The 20414-nt window shown below is 41.9% G+C and overlaps 1 protein-coding gene across 1 annotated transcript; it reads right to left on the bottom strand.

The window, feature by feature from the left end:
* Positions 1-2626: 2626 nt before the first annotated feature.
* Positions 2627-20101, bottom strand: LOC117288244 (26S proteasome regulatory subunit 4). Its single transcript, XM_033769025.1, has 12 exons — positions 19978-20101; positions 12062-12118; positions 11641-11737; positions 10790-10914; positions 9228-9413; positions 8439-8567; positions 7859-7955; positions 7139-7227; positions 6502-6602; positions 5710-5861; positions 4048-4202; positions 2627-3649 (listed from the first exon to the last, which is right to left on the bottom strand). The coding sequence occupies exons 1-12, from the start codon at positions 19978-19980 to the stop codon at positions 3515-3517; spliced, it is 1326 nt and encodes a 441-aa protein (XP_033624916.1). The 5' UTR covers positions 19981-20101; the 3' UTR covers positions 2627-3514.
* Positions 20102-20414: the final 313 nt, after the last annotated feature.

Here is a 20414-nt window from a genome sequence, read left to right as displayed (position 1 = left end):
TGCTTCATCCATCGGAAATCATCATCACAGGCGACTTTAACATTCATGTTGATGACATCCACAACACCAATGCAAACCAGTTTAAGCATCTACTTCAGGCTTTTGGTCTTACCCAGCATATCAAGGAGCCGACTCATCGTCTCGGTCATTGCCTAGACCTTGTCATAACTCGTGAAATCTCCCCACCAATTGTCTCAAACTTTGTTATTCTACCTGGATTATCAGACCATTATGCAGTCATGTGTAACTTGAGTCTGTGCAAGCCCAAAGTCCCAACCGTTACTATAAAGAGCCGACAATGGAAACATGTGAATCCTACCGAAGTGTTCCGTGACATAGGCTCCCATTTAGAAAATCTAGAAGTTGATCACGACTGCTTAGATTCCTATGTCAGCCAATATGAGAGTACAGTCAGTGACATCTTGGATAAATACGCACCTTGGAAAACGAGATCAGTCAAGGTCCGAACTGAAGTCTCCTGGTTCAATGATGATATTCGTACAGCGAGAAAGATCTGTCGTCAACTGGAGCGGAAGTGGCGGAAAAATGGCAAATTGGCGATTCAACGACAAGAATATCGCAACCAATGTAAAGTAGTTAGGAATTTGATCAACCAGGCAAAGATCATCCATTATTCATCTCAAGTACAAGAATCTTCAGGAGATCAAAAGAAGCTTTTCAAGATAATTGGTAAGTTGTTGCTCAAACCCAAAACCCCTGTCCTTCCATCCACTTACAATGACCAGGACTTAGCAAATGAGTTCCAGAAATTCTTTGTCACCAAGATTTCAGACATCCGCTCATCATTTTCATCAGTCCCTTACAACGTGTCGCAGACATTGCCACAACTTCAACCAGAGTGTAGACTATCTGTGTTTGAGCCTGCGACTGTTGCTGAGATTCAAAGGGTTATTATGAAATCTCCTTCAAAATCCTGTGAGCTGGATCCAGTGTCAACATCCATGATAAAGCAAAACATCGATATTTTTGTACCCTACATCACTAAGCTTGTAAACGAATCCCTCAGTTCCGGTTGTTTCCCCGATAGCCTCAAAGTTTCCTACATCAGGCCGCTCATCAAGAAACCAAACTTGGACAAGGAGATATTCAAAAACTACAGACCGGTTGCAAACTTAAAATATCTTGGAAAAGTCATCGAACGAGTAGTTTCATCACGTATTTCTGATCACATTCATACTTTCAACCTGTCCGACGTGTTCCAGTCAGCATACAAGCCTTTCCATGGGACCGAGGCTGCACTAGTCCGTGTGAGCAACGATGTTCTCTCTGCAATGGACAATGGTAACCTTACAGCACTAGTCCTGCTAGACTTGAGTGCTGCTTTTGACACTGTCGATCACAACATCCTTCTCTCTCGGCTCCAGAATCACCTTGGCATAGAGGACACAGCCCTAGCATGGTGCAAATCGTATCTCTACAATAGAACTCAGCATGTATGTATTGGCACCGCGATATCCGACCCTGTTGTTTTGAACTACTCTGTGCCACAGGGGTCGGTACTCGGCCCGCAGTGGTTTACGCTATACACTTTACCGATTCGTGACATCATCCTGAAATTTAATCTGAATTACCATGTGTACGCAGACGACACTCAGCTATACATCACGTTTAAATCTTCTCAAGAAAACGCCAATGCATCTATTGCAAGACTTGAGAAATGCATCCAAGAGATTCGACGTTGGACACAACAAAACTTCCTGAAGTTAAATGATGATAAGACAGAGTTCCTTCTATTTGGGTCACGTCAACAGTTAACTAAGGTTTCAGTGCCATACATCTCCATCGGTGATGCTCGGATAGCTCCCTCGCTGAAAGCTCGGAACTTAGGGGTTATTTTTGATTCATCAATGACACTTCAGCCACACATCAACAACATTGTTCGTTTATCATCATATCACATCAGGAATATAGGTAAGATTCGCAAGTACTTGGACAAAAGTGCCACTGAAAAGGTCATTCACGCATTTGTTACTTCTCGTCTTGACAACGGCAATGCTCTTCTCTACAGTCTTCCTAACAACCAGATTTCCAGACTTCAACGGCTCCAAAATACTGCTGCCCGCATTGTGACACTGTCTAGAAAATCGTGTTCTATCACCCCCATTCTGAAACAACTACACTGGCTCCCTATCTCTCAACGAATCATCTTCAAGTTGATGCTCATTGTCCACAAAGCTCTTAATGGCAAGGCTCCCCACTATATTTCTGAACTGCTTCAAGTTTACACTCCATCAAGGAATCTTCGATCAAGTTCTATGCTTCTCCTCATTGAACCCAAGTCTCGACACTCATGGGGTGACAGGTCTTTTTCTTCAGCCGCGCCACGCATCTGGAACTCTCTACCACTTAATCTTCGATCTTGTCTTTGTACTGCAAAATTCAAGTCTCTTCTCAAAACTTATCTTATGTCACAGGTTTTCAATGACTAATTTTGTTGTGTCTGTTTTTCTTTGTGTTGTGTTTTGTTTTTGTTTTGTTTTTTGGTTTTACTGCGCCTTGAACACCCAGCAGGGTGGATATGTGCGCATTTACAAGTCTTATTATTATTATTTTATTATTAACCAACATATACCTCAAAAACCATAAACTGTGACACTACAAAGAATTACATTTTTTCCTTGGTTCTTGTCATTTTTGCACAAAAATACTGGAGCTCACATACTACAACCATTAAAGCACAGGATATGAACATGCTTACATTTAATGGTTTCTTTTAACTGTAGTTGTAATTAAAGAATGGTCAAAACTCATTCGACAAACAAAAATCGAAACCACAAAAGTAACACTACTTGATGTGTTAAAATGTAGCATCATAAACTAATTTATGATAACTTCAATATGAATAAGAATGCTTTCAGTTATAATCGACCTTACGCATTGATGTCATCCAGCCGTCATAAATTATTAGACAGAGGTAAACCGATAATGAAACAATGGAAACATACAAAAAAATAGGAGAGGTCTTAGAATGGGCCAATCAGCAAACAAACGTCATTTGCATTAAGGTCTAACCTCAAGGTCATCCGTCAAACCCGCAGTGTAAATACAACTTACTAGTGAATTTAATCAGGTTTTTATAACAGCAACTGAAGGTCTGCCTTACTTATCAAATATTTTGAAAACTAAACAACCGACTGTAATGTCAACATGTTTTTATTTTTTTTTATTTTGAACTTTAAGAATTTTTGTTAATCTAAGAAGGTCTTTTGTGCAGAGGGCCTAAATAAATATCCACCAAGCAGAGTTTCAGAAACATTTATGTAAGTCAAGTCATCATAGGGCCCAGTTTCATGGCACTGCTTACCGCAGAATGCTGGACTTATGGGGCACTCTAATGTGCATGATTCCGTCGCCCATAAGTATAGAAGTCTGCGCCACAAAATTGGACCCAGATTTTTACATTTCCAAAAAAAGGCTTTGCAAAAAGTTAAACAACATTATGTAGGTATTCCTAGTTATTAAGTTACTTGGAAAGATTATAAACCTTCCTTTCTTATAGATATAACCCTTCTGGTGTTCCCTCATTCTTGCGATATAAGACATTTTCCTTGGATTTGCGGAAGTCTTCGTTGGTTACCTTCATACGTCTTTCTCTGAGGGCCATCAGGCCAGCCTCTGTACAAATAGCCTGTAGAAGAAGGGGAAAGAAAATTTAAACTAAGCTATAACAATCCACTAAAATCACATGTTTAGTCATAACTTTGCTATTAAGAAATATTTCCATCTGCAGAATATGCCCAATTTCACGGAGCTGCTCAAGCAAAAAATACCGCTTAAACAGTTCCTGCATAGCAAATTTAGGCAGAGTACATGTAAGATGGTATTTTGGCTGGCAACCTTAGTATGATAAGTATAACTTTGTTGCACTTAGCTACCTTTTGACATTGGATAGCAAGAAAAAAAAGGGAAAGTAATCTACTTCTAAATGATCTCCCAAATTGTGTTCTTTAGTGGGTGAGTGTAGATCCAACAGTGAAGTTGGCAAGATTCTTTAGCTGACAATTTCCACTTATTGATTTGACGTACCTTAATATCAGCACCAGACAGATCATCCTTGGCCATGATGTACTCGTCCAAGTTCACATCATCTGAGAGTGTCATACGACTTGTGTGGATGTTGAAAATACGACGCTTGGTCTTCTCATCCGGCAAAGGGAACTCAATCTTACGATCAATACGTCCTGGAAAACAAAATCATCGGATTGTCAAAAATCTAAATCAAATAACATTACTAATTGATACAATTGGTACTAATTTAATACAAACATGTCTAATTAATGTCAATGCAGTGATTGATTATTTTGCGGTTGACTTTACCCTCTGTTATAATAAGTTGTTTGAACTAAAACAAAGAACAAATAATAGGCAACAACCACAACCTGATCCTAAATGATAAAAAACAATTTGTAAACAACTTACATATATCAATAGATAATAAAGGTTGCATCACAGATAAAGTACCTAGTAAAGTACGGGAAACTACTGAGGATACACATTGGTGTAGAGTAAAACACAAACAAAACTTTCTGATATTTTAAATATCAGACAATAGTTTCATTTTAATATTACAATCAGACAATTTTCATAGGTCGCCATTGTCTTGTCACAGTCAAACAGTTCTGTTGAGTGTTGAAGAATTCTTAACCATTATACAAATCCGCCTCATTTCTCACTCCTCTCTTTTAAATAGTTAATTCCTAGTTGTTTATTTATTATTTGCTTTTACATTATATTACTTTTGTATGCTTACGCACTTTTGATTTTGTTACCTTTCTATGTACTGGTCAATTCTAATACTGTACTACTGTACTAAGAGTATGGAATAAACGTCTTATTGAATTGAATTGAGATCAATCTTCCGCTTGATAAAAGGCAGTGGACACTATTGGTAATTACTCAAAATAATTATTAGCATAAAACCTTACTTGGTAACGAGTAATGGGGAGAGGTTGATAGTTTAATAAAGCATTGTGAGAAACGGCTCCCTCTGAAGTAACGTAGTTTTCGAGCAAGAAGTAATTTTCCACGAATTTGAGACCTCAAGTTTAGAATTTGAGGTCTCGAAATCAAGCATCTGAAAACACACAACTTAGTGTGACTAGGGTGTTTTTTTCTTTCATTAATATCCCGTAACTCCGACGACCAATCAAGCTCAAATTTTCACAGGTTTGTTATTTGATGCATATGTTGAGTTACACCAAGTGGGAAGAATGGTCTTTGAAATTACCAATAGTGTCCAGCTTCTTTAAATAAAAACAGTTCAGATATGATTTTTTTCTCATATCAATTCTGGTCTTGTAAAAAAACACTCTGATCCAGTAAACATTTTGAGCTAAAACTCCTCAGGGCCCAATTTCAAAGAGCTGCTGAGCAGACAAATTTGCTTAGCATGAAACTTCTTCTTTGATAAAAAAACAGGATTACCAACCGAATTCCCATTTGTTGCATACTGCTTGTTACAGGTATTCAGCTGTTGTTTGCTTATCCTGAAAATCACGCGGAAATTCGGTTGGTAATCCTGTTTTCATCAAGGAAGAAATTTCATGCTAAGCAAATTTGTGTGCTTAGCAGCGCTATGAAATTTGGCCCTGGTCTTGTGGATGTCCCCACCCCCCTCCCACTCTCCTAAATTCAAGCACTGTGCTGTCTGAGTAAACACGAACATCTGTTTCTGAAGAGGAATCTCACCTGGTCTAATGAGAGCAGGGTCAAGGGTCTCAATGCGGTTAGTGGCCATGATGACTTTGACGTCTCCTCTGGAGTCAAAGCCATCCAGTTGATTCAGCAGCTCCAACATGGTACGCTGAATCTCACGCTCACCACCAGAGTTGGACTCATACCTGTGGAATTAAGAATGCATAATCATTGGTTTCTGATGACTAACTCTGCAGATTTTGTTTGATCACTTTTTCCAAAACTCCCTCGGCTTTTCTGTCCAATTATCCTTCTAAGTTACACCAGAGGTCGACTTCACAAAGAGCTGAAATTGATCTTAACTGCAAATCAATCATAGTTACTCCTAAGTATAGTGTGATGTCACAATACAAATCACTACGGTAACACTGACAATTTGTCTCGCAATAAATTTGATTGCTTTGAGAAATTGGCACCTGGCTCTATCTAGCATTGCAGTTTTTTTATAGTAACCAAGTACCCCGACCATGAATGGTGTGGCTTTTCTTATTTCATATGTGGATGGTTTGGGTTTGCAATATTGAATTAAAAACTACCTTGGTTTAGTTCCCCTCTATCATGCTACACCACTATCCCGCAATCCATTTCTGCACCTAGTTATCTTTTTCTTTTATTTAAATCAGTTGTTTCCATTATTTATTTTGCTTTTCACATTCTAGTATATGTATTTATTTATCTATTTATTTAAATGCTTACTTATTTTTGTGGTAATTGTTTTGATGAAATATTTTTATGATTTGATAATATTAATAAGAACAGATGTGTACATGACAGCGTCACACATACCTCTTTGTTCCTATGGCGTCAATCTCATCAATGAAGACGATCGATGGTGCATGCTCCTCAGCAACCCTGAACAACTCTCTCACCAATTTGGGACCATCACCCTGAAAATATACAAGCAAGAATTATAATAACCCTTAATTCTTAAACAGTGCTTTATCTTCAGGAATCTCAAAGTGCCTAGCATGTTTTGAAAAGTATTCTAAGTTTTTGAATTATGAAATGCATTAAGATAGCACTAAATAAAGGGTTTACAAGGTGATCCAGCACAATCTGCTGCTAACCGATTCGGAAACACTGGGGCAAAGCTCTTCTCTTAGTAATAAGTGTCATGAGTTGTTTTTACATGGATCCCACAAAGCCCAATTCATCTGATGTCATCATCACAATAATCTTAGTTGCGCCATTTTGGGAGCCAATTTTCCTGTGAGTAAGTCCTGTAGTGGAGAACTTATTAAAGGCAACGCAAAAAAACTTCCAGTAATTTTAACACGCAATTTGACTCCCAAAATAGCGAGTGCGGCAGACAGTAGCAGCGTGTGATGTTGGTGCAAGGGGGTCAGTACAGGAATTTAAGTATGGCCAAAAGGGTCTTCAAGTATAGGTCAAAGCGAATACAACAGTCAGATCAAGTACTCACCAGGTACTTCTGAATCAGCTCAGAGCCTACCACTCGCAGGAAGGTAGCCGAGGTCTGATTAGCAACTGCCTTAGCAAGCAGTGTCTTGCCTGAAAGATAACATCAAAACAAATCTGTAAACGAAGGTCCAACTTTACATACACCGTGACATTAGGTTTAAGTTGGGATTAGGCAGTATGGCAACCTTGAATTACTGACCAAAAGATTTTAGAGTGAATTTTGTTTTCCACTTGGTTAAAGCCAATTTTATTTTGAGGTAAATCGCACGTTGAGTAAATAATTCCATTTAAAGCCACAGACCCTGCTATGATTATGAAACAAACTTAAGAGCTTGTTATACAAAAGGGGCTCGTCAAACACATATTCTATGAATTTTTTTTTCTTTATTGCAAAAAAGTAACATGCTGTATGTCACACAAGCTGTACATCACAGAAACTTCCTGCAAAAACATCCCATCTCGATCCTCACAATCCTCAGAGCAGCACAAAAAAGGTTTTAAGTCTGGTCATACTTCTTGCAAATACAAATGCAATGCAAGTTTTGATGTCAAGCTCTGTTTCCACTCAAATACTTTGCAGGAGTTAGGAGTTTTCAACTTTTCTGAAATGTTCAGTGCGAATTTGTGATGTCAAAATTTGCATCGCGTTTGCATTCGTAGGAAGTATGTGCCAGGCTTCTTGTTTCTGGTTCCAGCCAAATAAGAATATGGGTATTCTTACCTGTACCAGGTGCACCATAGAGGATGACTCCCTTGGGTGGTTTGATTCCCATCTCTTCATAGTATTCAGGATGGGTTAGGGGTAACTCAACAGACTCCTGCATTGAAGAAAAAAACGTCATTAGCCGTTTTACAATTTCTCATCACACTTTACAAAACTCTGCTACAAATGTCACATTTGCAGGAAGTATGAATCGGGCTTAGTAAAGAAGATGAAGAATTGCCCGTTTTATGTTTGATGAGGGAGAAAAACAGCAGGAGGGGACAAATATTGCAATCAGTAGGAACATAGAACCCAATCCACATGAAAGGCTCCATCCTGTCTGAACCGGGTCATTTAGGGAGAAAACCACTAAGCTAATCTAACCTAAATGCCAACACAGTTTAGCTGTCACCGATTTCACAACCATGTTTAGTAGCCAGGGCCCAATTTCATAACGCCTGAAAGCAACAAAAATGTCTAAGCACAGAAAAGGATTACTAATAACAGAAACAGGTTACCAATCAAAATTACATCAAGTATACATAGTTGTGCTAGGTAAAAAAAAACAAAGGATTGCAGTAAATATAAATTATTGTACCTTGATTTCCTGAATTTGCTGATCTAGACCTCCAACATCAGCGTAGGATTCCTGCGGAGCTTTCTCAAGTTTCATGACAGACACCATCGGGTCAGTGTCATCGCCAAGTACACCAACAATCGCTAGCACCTAAGCAACAAAAAAGCAAGCAGAACAACATTTGATGAGCATAAAATGCATGCACTCAAGGCCATTTTTATATTCTTTGGACAGACAAGTTAACTCATGAAAGTTTCAAATTAATCAGAGCTTGCATACCGTTGTGATAGTGCTTGTGTTACGCCCGAGTTTGAAATTGTCAAAAGATCGTATCTCGCGTAAAATAACACTGATGTATCATGCATAAAGTACATATTGATATACAACGTTTTTTGCACAGAACATTTTTATGAGAGATACAATGTTTTTGCCAAATGTGATGATATCTCAGTATTTGGTGATTACACTCAGTTTGTTTTAGATCGGAGCACTTCTAATAGACCCCTTGCAGTGATAACACATGCAGCTTCTTTCTGCCTAGGGTCCGTCTCCATATACGCCTCTCTTAATACTTATGCATGACGTCATAATTCTTACCCAAAATGAGGCTATGGGCGCCAATCCCCATCACTTGCAGTGGCTGCGCCCATCGCCTTGTTTTGAGTTACCATTGTGACGTACCTCATGCATAAATATTAAGAAAGGCGTATAGCTCAACGACTTTCCTGTTGAGTTGAATACAATGTTGAAGGATTCTGAACACAGAAGTGCTCTTTGCAAAAATGCCTACGGGATAGAGGTTTAACACACCTTGTGATTAAGCAGAACTGTGCAGCCTGGCTCCAGCTGGTCCTTATCCACAAATGACAGGATACTGACGTAGTATTCTGAGCCCACCGAGGCAGAGACGATGGCGTGATTGTCATCAATAATCTCCTCTAGGTTACCTACTGACATAGGAGTCCCTCTCAGATCGTCTACCTTAGAACGTTCCTCCTGAATGATACAAGAAAATGAAAGAAAAGTATGAAGTCAAGATGCAAGTTAGGGATGGGGGTGCTAGATTTCACAAAGCACTAAGACTCATCCCAAGACGAGTTGTCATTTCTCGAACCCTACAGCACCTCAGCGAGTAATATTTTAGGGGAAGGATTCTACTATGATTATCTCTATAAACAGTGTAAGTTTAATGTAAATCTGTGGACGTTTGTGTTTTTATCCAAACAAAAAGAACCCAAACCCTTCAAGCAAAATGAAATTATGCAAATCGGAATGAGGTTACCAGCCAAAATACCATGCCACATGTACGATCTGTGACTGGCATCCTGCTTTGCTTAGCGCAAACTTTGTAAGCAATATTTCCTGCTTAAGTAGCTCTACCAAACTGGGCCTAGATGCACACTTTGTCATGTTTATCCATGCTGGTATGACGTACTTATTACAAAATCCTTTGGATGGGGATGCAGGCCTGTATGTACCAAGTATATGCACCAAGGCATTTTCTCCTCAGTAAAGGGCACCCTATGAGGAAATTGAAAATTTTTACTGGAGCATTTCAAGGGCACCAAGGCAATGACCAGGGGGCACTGAGGCAATTGCCTTCATTGCCTCCGTCAAGTATTAGGCCAGGAGTTAGCTTTGCTCAAGGCAGTCGCATTATTCGCTGCGAAAAGACGCCGCTGTAAACCCACCCGCATACCCTGTGCGTGGTGCGTGTAATCACACCCCATGACCCATCTGTATACACACTGTCACATCGTACGACTACTGTGCACACAAGTCATCCGCACTCGTACCACTAACCGCATGCGGAGGCCGTCAGGCCGTCAGCCTTGTCGGGTCTGTAAAACAAATTCCACTAGTGGAAAAAAATGGGGGGGGGGGGGGGGGGCTCTCGGATATGCTAGTATGCAGCTCATGAATATGTATATCTTTCGTCAGACCTATCAGACAACACAGGATGTGAGGCAAATGAATTATTCATTTTGACGTCCAATCACGCACTTCCCTTATCACGACCTTTGGACCCTATCATGCTCGCTGAGCGTCCGTGGCGGTGGTGTGGGATGTAAACATGTCTCGTCTTTCGCGGGCATTATGGTAATGAGCTGACCGTGGGAACTCTTCGCTTATTATAGTAATGAGGTCAGTGGCTTCAACACAGACCCTACAAGGCTGTCGTCCTGACGGCCGACGCATGCGGATAGTGTACGGGGGCATCGTGTCGTGCGATGTTACGCACAGTGAATCCGGGTGGGTTTTTATACAGCGGCGGTCTTTTTTCGGAGTGAATAATTCGACTGCCTTGAGCAAGGCTAGCCTAGGGTTAGGGGAGACGGGTGCAAAATAATAAACCAGGTTCAGTAACATACCTCATCTTTTTCTTCCTGTGGCTTGAGTCTCTCCTGGTTGCGGATGAATTCTTCCTCCATCAGGAGGTAATCTTTGATACGCTCCAGTTTCAAGAGTCTCAGTCGACAGCGAGTGTGTGGGGTCACTGGTACGATAAATGAAAACACACATCCACTTGACAAAACTCACAGATTCAAAACACAAACTTTCAAGAAATTTTCAGAGCACAGCACCAAGGCTTTTGATCTCCCTACCTGAAACTGTGAAACGTTCAAACTCACTTGGCTTAATCGAGAACAGTTTAAAATCTCATCTACATGAAGAAACATTTTGTTAAAAGTTTCCATTATTATTATTACAAAATTCACAATTGATATTAATGTAATATGCAAGAGTCAAATGCTTCTCTTGAGGCCTGTCCACAATGTAAGACACCAATAAGCTAAAGACATCGTCAAGGTTAGCTTCTGATTTCTAGGTGTAAGGCCGTGTCTGAAATGACGGCTTTGGAAGTGGCTATGTCCTGGGCCCAATTTCATAGAGCTGCTTAAGACCAAAAAAGTGCTTACTAGAATAAGGCTACCAGCCAAACTACCATGTCAAATTGACAAGTTGTGACTGGTATCCTGCTCATTGCTGCTAAGCAGAAAATTGTCAAGCAATATTCTTTGCTTAAGCAACTCTATGAAATTGGGCCCTGTTCCCTGAAAAAAAAACCTCTTTTAAGGTTTTCCTTACAGCCACCAACAATAGCTGTAGCCAAATCAATTTAGTTCTGATGTGGCCGTAGATTATTCAAAGACTGGCACATTCTGTCTATAAAAAATAAAACATTCAAATTTAGGGTTTGTAATCAGAAGAGGTTGTCTACCTTTGGGCAGTTTATTGGCAGTGTCTGGTCCCTTTGTCTTTCTCCTCCTCTTGCCGACCCGTGTAGGCACTGGAGGCTCATACTTCTTCTTTTTATCCTGAAATCAATAGAGAAAAATGCTATGATTATTGGGTTTTTAAAATTTTGTTTATTGAAACTGGGATGAGATTTGACAAATGTGACGATTTCTGATAAATAGTTTGCAGGCCCTCCTCCTTATTCCAAACCCACAATATCAAATAAGTTACAAATAAAGAGGTTTTATACTCGGTGCAACTACAAAACTACAGGTTTGTACACAATGTGGACGACTTCTTTCTCCCACTGGCGACTGCTTTTTTATACTTCTTTCAGAGACTCTGAAGGCTCCAGGAGATTTGGTGGCGTACCCAATTGTAAATTTATTTTAAAATTTACAAACCTTGTCGTCCTTCTTGTCACCATGGCCTCCACCTGGTCCACCTGACTGGTTCTGACCCTGAAACAAAACAAGAAAAAAAAAAGTTTTATTGAAAAATACTGAGGAATATCTTTAATTGTCTGCTTTAAAATTCATTTGTTTATCTGGAGTTTAATTAATTTTTTGTATGGCACCTTCATATACATTTTGAACCTCATACACTAAAATATAACAAAACCAAACCTTATTGGGTCTTAATTTCAAGTGGAAGGATTTTAACAATAAAATCCACAATCACATGTAATGTTTTTGACCACTTAGTTTTTAAACTTCTACACAAGCTACAACAATAATCTAAAAAACAAAACAAGTGAGGTGAGAACTACAAAAAAAAATAGTAGTGACTTACAACAACAGTCCATGATTGATGATAACAGTTTTCCAAAACATTTTAATATTTGTGCCCGAACAAAAATGTTGAAAAAGGCTTCCAAATCAGGCAAATTTTAACCGATGGTGGTTGGTCATAACTCTATGATGTTTTACCATGGAGGAAGGAATTACATGTACATGAGGCACAACGAGCGTGCCCTTGCCGGTAATCAACCCATGGTATGATAGCTCATCATCATAGCTGGGATAACTTTCCGTATGGCGCCACCACTTTTTCACTAATTTTTACAAAAAGGGTTATCTAATTGAGGTAAATAAGATTGTCAGAAAGTCTCCGCAACAGGACAGTTTTCGTTATAGCGCCCTCTCTTGAATCAAAATCTCCAATGTTTCCATTATCATACCAATCGCCATTTTACAAGTCCAAATCCAAACTAATCACGTAAATTCCTCAAATAATTCCTAAATATCCAGGTTAATCCAATCATCGAATCACTTTTATTAATCACCAAAGTCCCGTGCGTACATCCTAATCGTGAGTACTGTTTTAATTATTACAAAGGGTGATTTTAAGGGAAGTTGGTTTTCCATGTAATTCACGTTTCAATTTGTTTACATCCACATTGTTACAATGCATATAAATGTACATGTAGGCCCATATCATAGCGTATAATGTATAACGATGATTACTGTTACCAGCCCAATATGTATAATTGATTGGGGTTAATTTCTGCTTTCTCTATAGAACCACGGGTATATGATCACCAATAAATCAAAGTTCAAGTACACCTTCTTTTCATGGTCCTTCGAGCCGGATTCGAACCAGCGACCTATGGCTATGGCTACGAATGAAATGGAGACCGAGAACATTAACCAGACAACCCCTCTCGATGATACCCATGCAGTTACCATTGGCGGTGTTACTATTCCAGTTGCAAGTCCAGCTACCAGTACACATCCAGTCCCAGTTACTGTCACCATCGTCGAGACCTCACCTTCCTCTACCGGGGTTTGCAGCACAGCTACAGCTGCAGCAGTTGGACTACAGACAAGTGCTGTTACCGTCCAATCCCGTTCTCGGTCCTCTCGTGACAGACGTATGCCGGCCCACTTTCAGGACTTTGTTATTGACCACCATCCTTCAACTTCCGGCAGAACAGATGAACATAGCGTTGTAACCACACAAACATCTCGTTCACGGAGGAGTTCTCACTCATCGAACTCACTCTACAGCGGACAGTCCCGTCACAGTAAATCTTCCTTCAAGTCAATACTGAGTGACTCCCAATCAGCGAAACTCAAACAGCAACGCAAACAGGCTGAACTGGAAGAGATGAAACGCCAGATTGAGGAAGATCAATCAGCAGATGAAGAGTTACAAAGGCTAGACGATGAGGCATATGCCGCACGGATACACGCAGACGAAGAAGCCCTTGCGGCTCGTAGACGTGCCGAAGAAATTGAGCGAAATGCTTTTCGTCAGCGCGAGTCTCTGAACACACGACTATCAAGACAAAGAAGATTGCGAGAAGTGGAACAACAGCTAAATGAAGCACGACTGATCACAGCCATGGTCAACAGTGATCCAGAACCAGAGATAGAGAAACAGCATCAAACTGTGACCCCATCTTCTATCAACCAAACAACATTGTCTGACTCACCAACCCAGGGTCAAACAATCACAGTCAGTGCTGAGAATACTCACATAGACAACTTGAGTGATGTCCCTACATACAGCAATACTGCAGCTCATAAGCACAAAGCTGAAGTACACGTAGTTGATGTCACCACTCCGGCTGTTTATTCTCCATCTAAAGTAACACCACCATCCATGCAGCCGGCAGTTACCAATCCGTACCCTATGACTGCACCAACACAGTCGGTTGGTTGGGCACCACCTTTTCCAAACCCCTTCGCACAACCGTACCCGGCTCCATCACATCCAATGGGGCCAGCTCCAGCACAAATGATGATGCCGAACTCCACGGAGATGCTGATTGCCTCTTCATATGGCATACCAAGGCCAGTACTACCTACCTTCAGCAGTGGAAAGGAGAAAGACTTTGCCCTCCTAAAAATGGCACTCGATAACCTGATCGACGTTCATCCCCACTTAACCGAGCCGTACAAGTACCAGGTTTTGCTGGGTAAACTCAGCGGGAACATCAAGAGGTTAGCCGAAGCTTTCATCCATGAAGCCAAGCCATACACTGCAGCTCTGCAAGCCTTGAAAGAAAGGTACGGTCAACCACGGCAGTTGATACAGAGTGAAATCAACTCCATCCTGAGTATGCCCCCTGTGAAGTACAACGACAATGACGCCTTTGAGAACTTTTCCCTCTCCGTGCATTCATTGGTAGGGATGCTTAAATCTCTGGAGGGAGAGAATGGCTATGAATTAAAGTGCGGTTCTCATGTCGACCGACTCCTAAGCAAACTTCCATCAAGCTACAGAGATAGATTTGTGGAGCACTGCATTAGTAGAGACATAATTAAGGTAGACTCCAACAACACCTATACCCTACTCCACTTTGCAAACTGGTTGCAAACGAAGTCCCGAGCGAGGCGAATTGTCAGTCAGGCTACTGCTATCCAGAAGAGTGACAACCCTTCTACTGATAAGAAGGATAAACACTTTCAGAAGAGGAATGCTCCTGCAACAGCAGTATTCGTCACAAACGAAACACCAACGATGCCCCCATCGACGAACACCACTTACTCTGGACAGAAGGGCCCAAACAGACCCAAAGCCTACTGTCCCAAGTGTAACGAGACAACACACTACCTCAACAGCTGTACAGAGTTTAAACAGTTGACAACCGAACAGATCATTAACTGGATCAAGGAAAAGAATAGGTGCTGGAGGTGTGGGCGTTCCCACAAGCCAGAAAACTGCACCCTGAAGAAACCTTGTAACACCTGCAAAGAACAGCACCTGACTGCCCTCCATGCTGCCATCCAGAGCGGAGCTAGTAAGGTTTACGTCACAGAAGCAGTAACGCAAGCCCTCTTCATCGACCAACCCTCCCGACCACATCATATTATGCTAAAGGTGGTAAAAGTTCTGCTTCACGGACCAGGAGGGATGATAGAGACCTATGCCATCCTTGACGACGGTTCAATGCGAACCATGATCCTGATGCCAGCTGTTCAAGCGTTGAAGCTTTCTGGGGTAGAAGACAACATACTCCTGGCTACAGTGCGCAGTGAGCCATTCCTATGTGCAGGAAAATCAGTTAACCTGCAAGTGTCACCCAGGGACAACTCTGACGTCAGATATCCTATCAATGGTGCCTTTGCTGCCAACAACTTGTGCCTCTCTGAGTACTCGTATCCTGTTGAAGCCCTCAAGAAACGATGGTCACACCTTCGTCAGATACCCTTGCCTCCGATCAATAAGGCTTGCCCACTAATCCTGATTGGTTCAGACTATGCTGACCTCATTCACCCGATACAACCAGTTCGATTTGGCCCCAGAGGAGCACCATTAGCTGTATGCACAAAACTTGGTTGGTCTCTACAGGGTCCAGCCAATCTCCTTCAAAGCCAATCAGAAGAGCAACAGTGCTTATTCACGACAACCCTTCAGCCAACCACAGATCTGCTTAAAAATGTTGAACGACTCTGGCAAGCAGACATCCTACCCTACTCTGAAAAGCAAGTCACTCGCTCGAAACAAGATAAGCAAGCCATAGCGACACTTGAAGAGAAAACCATCAGAATAGAGATTGACGGAGTTCAGCGCTACGCCACTCCTCTACTTCGCACCAAAGACGACAACAAATTCAGAGCTACTAAGGAAGCCGTCATGCAAAACCTGAAGCGGAACGAAAGACGCCTCCAAAAACACCCAGATAAAGCTGAAATTCACAACAAGCTTATCCAAACCCTTGTCGACACAGGCTTTGTGAAAATCATCAGCAACGAAGAAGCTCTGAAAACTGAAGAGTCCTGGTATATTCCGCACCACGTAGTTGAGCACAATGGAAAACACCGCTTGGTATTCAACTGCTCTTACGAGTATGAAGGCAAGATCCTCAACAATCACCTACTACCAGGGCCAACACAAGGTGCTTCACTGCTCGGCGTATTCCTGCGATTCCGCCAACACCCTGTTGCCATATCTGGGGATATTCAGGCAATGTTCCATCAAGTGAGACTACTCCCTGAAGACAAACCTCTCCTTCGATTTGTATGGCGTAAGATGAACCGAGACGTTGAGCCAGATATCTACGAATGGCAAGTTTTACCATTTGGCACCACGTGCAGCCCATGCTGTGCCACATTTGCACTACGCAAACACGTCAGCGATGACAAGGATGTCTGCAGTGCAGTTGACCAGGCATTCTACGTCGACAATTGCCTTGACAGTAAACCTACCATATCCGAAGCAAAGGAGCTCGTTATGAAGATGCGAAAGCTACTCTCAACTGGTGGTTTCAACATCAGACAATGGGCCAGCAACATCCCTTCAGTAGTTGATGAACTTCCATCTAATGCCAGATCTGAAGGCTACGAGCTCTGGTTAGCCTTTGGTCAGAACGACTTGTCCGAAGGCACCCTTGGACTTCGATGGCAATGTTCAACAGACGAACTCAGTTATAAACACAGATCAACTGAGTACTCGACGCTCAACCTACGAACTATCTACAAGATTCTTGCTAGCCAGTATGATCCAATTGGCTACATTTCTCCCTTCACAGCACGTGCTAAGGTGCTAGTGCAAGACCTTTGGAAGACAAAACGAGACTGGGACGACCCTCTGGAACCAGGAAAGATCCGTGATCAGTGGCTCACTTGGGAGGAGGAGCTCTCCGACCTTCCTCTGGTTAAACTGCCGAGATGTTACACCCCGCCTGATGTCAACACAGTGACTTCCAATAGAGAACTACATGTTTTCTGTGACGCATCTGAACGAGTATACGGATCAGTTGCCTACCTCCGCACTGAAGATGACAAGGGGAACGTCAGCGTCAGTTTTCTCATGTCTCGATCCAGAGTGGCACCGAAAAGACAACTATCGATGCCACGACTCGAGTTATCAGCAGCTCTCACCGGTGCACAACTAGCCGATCTCCTTCGTAAGGAACTTACCCTAGAGATCAACAAGGTCACCCTATGGAGCGATTCGACCACGGTCCTGCAGTGGTTGAAGTCAGAATCATGCCGATATAAGGTCTTCGTTGGTACTCGTGTCACCGAAATACAGACCCTTACAGATGTGCAGGACTGGCGCTATGTGGACACCCAGAACAACCCTGCCGATGACATTACCAGGGGTAAGTCACTCAAAGAACTGAGTGAAGAATCCCGATGGAAGACAGGCCCATTCTATCTTCGTCAACCTCCGTCTCAGTGGCCGAAAAGTCCAATCACTGACCCTACAGAGGATGCAACAGAGCTGAAGAAAGCAACCTTCTGTGGTAAGACTGCCATTGTAGAAAACCCATTGCAGCCCGATCTCCATCAGTACAACAGCTGGGACGCTCTGGTAGAGGCTTTCAAACTATCCCTTCACGGGGTGGCCAAACCTGGAGATGACACAGCACAGTTGCGGGAGGACATCGAAAATCTTCTGTACCAAAAATGTCAACTCGAAAGCTTCCCTGAAGAGCTGTCTGCCTTAAAGGCCAAACGAGGAATACCGTCCGGGAGCAAGCTCTCACAGTTGGACCCAGCCTATGACGAAACCGCAAAGCTCATCAGAGTTGGAGGACGACTACGTAGGGCAGAAATCCTCTCCGATGCTGTTAAATACCCAATCGTCCTTGATCCTCATCACCACATCACCAAGCTGATAATACGTGACTATGACGAGAAGCTTCTTCACTATGGTCCAGAACGTATTCTAGCTGAATTAAGACGCAAGTTTTGGATACTCCGGGGAAGGGAGGCAATTCGTCGTCATCAGCATCAATGCTTTGAATGCCGCAAATGGCGCGCAAAACCCGAAGTACCAAAGATGGGTGATCTTCCTCCGTCCCGTCTCCGTCTATTTAAGCCAGCCTTCTACTCTACCGGTGTTGACTGTTTCGGTCCGATGCATGTCAAGATTGGTCGCCGCTCCGAGAAAAGGTGGGGGGTGATCTTCAAGTGTATGACGACCAGAGCTATTCATATAGATCTCTTAGAAGGCCTGGACACCGATGCCTTCTTGATGTCCTTTCGGCGCTTCATTTCCAGACGAGGGAAGCCCTATGAGTTGCTATCTGATTGCGGAACCAATTTCAAGGGAGCTGAAACTGAATTACAGGAAGCATTCCATGCCATGAAACCTGACCTTGCAGCACAACTAGGCGACCAGAAAGTGAGATTCAAGTTTAATCCACCCAGTGCACCTCACTTCGGCGGAGTGTGGGAGCGAGAGATCAAGAGCATTAAAGACGGTCTCAAGGTTGTAATCAAGGACCAATCAGTCACCGAAGCCGTACTCCGCACCGTCCTGATAGAAATTGAAGGCATCCTCAATTCCAAGCCATTGGGCTACATCTCATCTGATGTTGCAGACATCAATCCCATAACTCCGAATATCCTACTGATGGGACGCCATGACCAGTCACTTCCGCAAGTAGTATACCCTGTCGACGAGCTGATAGGACGACGCCGATGGCGCCACAGCCAAGTACTAGCGGACCAGTTCTGGTCACATTTCCTGAAATACTACCTGCCAAGCCTCCAACTTCGCCCAAAATGGCAAAAGGACTGCCGTAACCTCACCTGTGGCGATGTTGTCATGATTGCCGACCCTCAGCAGCCTAGAGCTCATTGGCTAGTTGGTAGAGTCATCAAGACACTTCCTGGAGTTGATGATCGCATCCGAGCAGCCAGAGTTAAAGTCGCTGATCGCGAATACACCAGACCCGTTGCGCGTCTGATACGCCTACCTGAGATCACCGATAGTGAAGACCCCTAGAGTTGGACACCTATCGTGGACTTTTGAAGACTTTCTCTGTTTGATAAAATTTAGAGCCTAAATTTGGGGTGGCTGTCAGAAAGTCTCCGCAACAGGACAGTTTTCGTTATAGCGCCCTCTCTTGAATCAAAATCTCCAATGTTTCCATTATCATACCAATCGCCATTTTACAAGTCCAAATCCAAACTAATCACGTAAATTCCTCAAATAATTCCTAAATATCCAGGTTAATCCAATCATCGAATCACTTTTATTAATCACCAAAGTCCCGTGCGTACATCCTAATCGTGAGTACTGTTTTAATTATTACAAAGGGTGATTTTAAGGGAAGTTGGTTTTCCATGTAATTCACGTTTCAATTTGTTTACATCCACATTGTTACAATGCATATAAATGTACATGTAGGCCCATATCATAGCGTATAATGTATAACGATGATTACTGTTACCAGCCCAATATGTATAATTGATTGGGGTTAATTTCTGCTTTCTCTATAGAACCACGGGTATATGATCACCAATAAATCAAAGTTCAAGTACACCTTCTTTTCAAAGATACTATTACGGAAACTTTTCCAAACAATAATTACATTGCTCAATGCGATAATGGTATCACCCAGATTATTACTTACCATGTTTCAATTACACAGAGAAAGGCGAAATACAGTAAACGAAGTTTGGAGTAAGTATTGTTGCCAGCAAATGTTTTCTTGTCTTCTTAAGTTCTATTGCAGTTTCACCGTGTCCACTTTGTACTATTTCTCATAGACGGCAATGATATTTTGTGCCGTTTCATAGTCAATCTCACAACATATATTGCACACCTCAATAACAAATCAATGAACAAGATACCCCTTTAAAGTATGCCCAAATGGCTGTATTTGATTTAAAAAAATATTTTTGATTTATTTTATATTATTATATTTATACTTTCTGGGTTTATTTTTTAAAAAGTAGTCAACAATTTGTAAATTACAGTATTTTTGTATAAGGCAATATACTCTGTAGCGTTCACCTTGTAAGATTGGACAGCAGAGGGCGCGCTTTAATTTAAAAACTAAATTACATA

The sequence above is a fragment of the Asterias rubens genome, chromosome 1, assembly GCF_902459465.1.
Source record: "Asterias rubens chromosome 1, eAstRub1.3, whole genome shotgun sequence".
Taxonomy (NCBI): Eukaryota; Metazoa; Echinodermata; class Asteroidea; order Forcipulatida; family Asteriidae; genus Asterias; species Asterias rubens.
This window is presented reverse-complemented; position numbering and strand designations above follow the sequence as displayed.

Excerpts from the sequence above, each read along its gene's own strand:
- LOC117288244 (XM_033769025.1), bottom strand. Across the intron at positions 7,956-8,438 it reads AGCAAATTCAGGAAATCAAG|GAGTCTGTTGAGTTACCCCT; the intron begins GTACAATAATTT and ends TCTTCAATGCAG. Across the intron at positions 4,203-5,709 it reads CCCTGCTCTCATTAGACCAG|GACGTATTGATCGTAAGATT; the intron begins GTGAGATTCCTC and ends TTTGTTTTCCAG.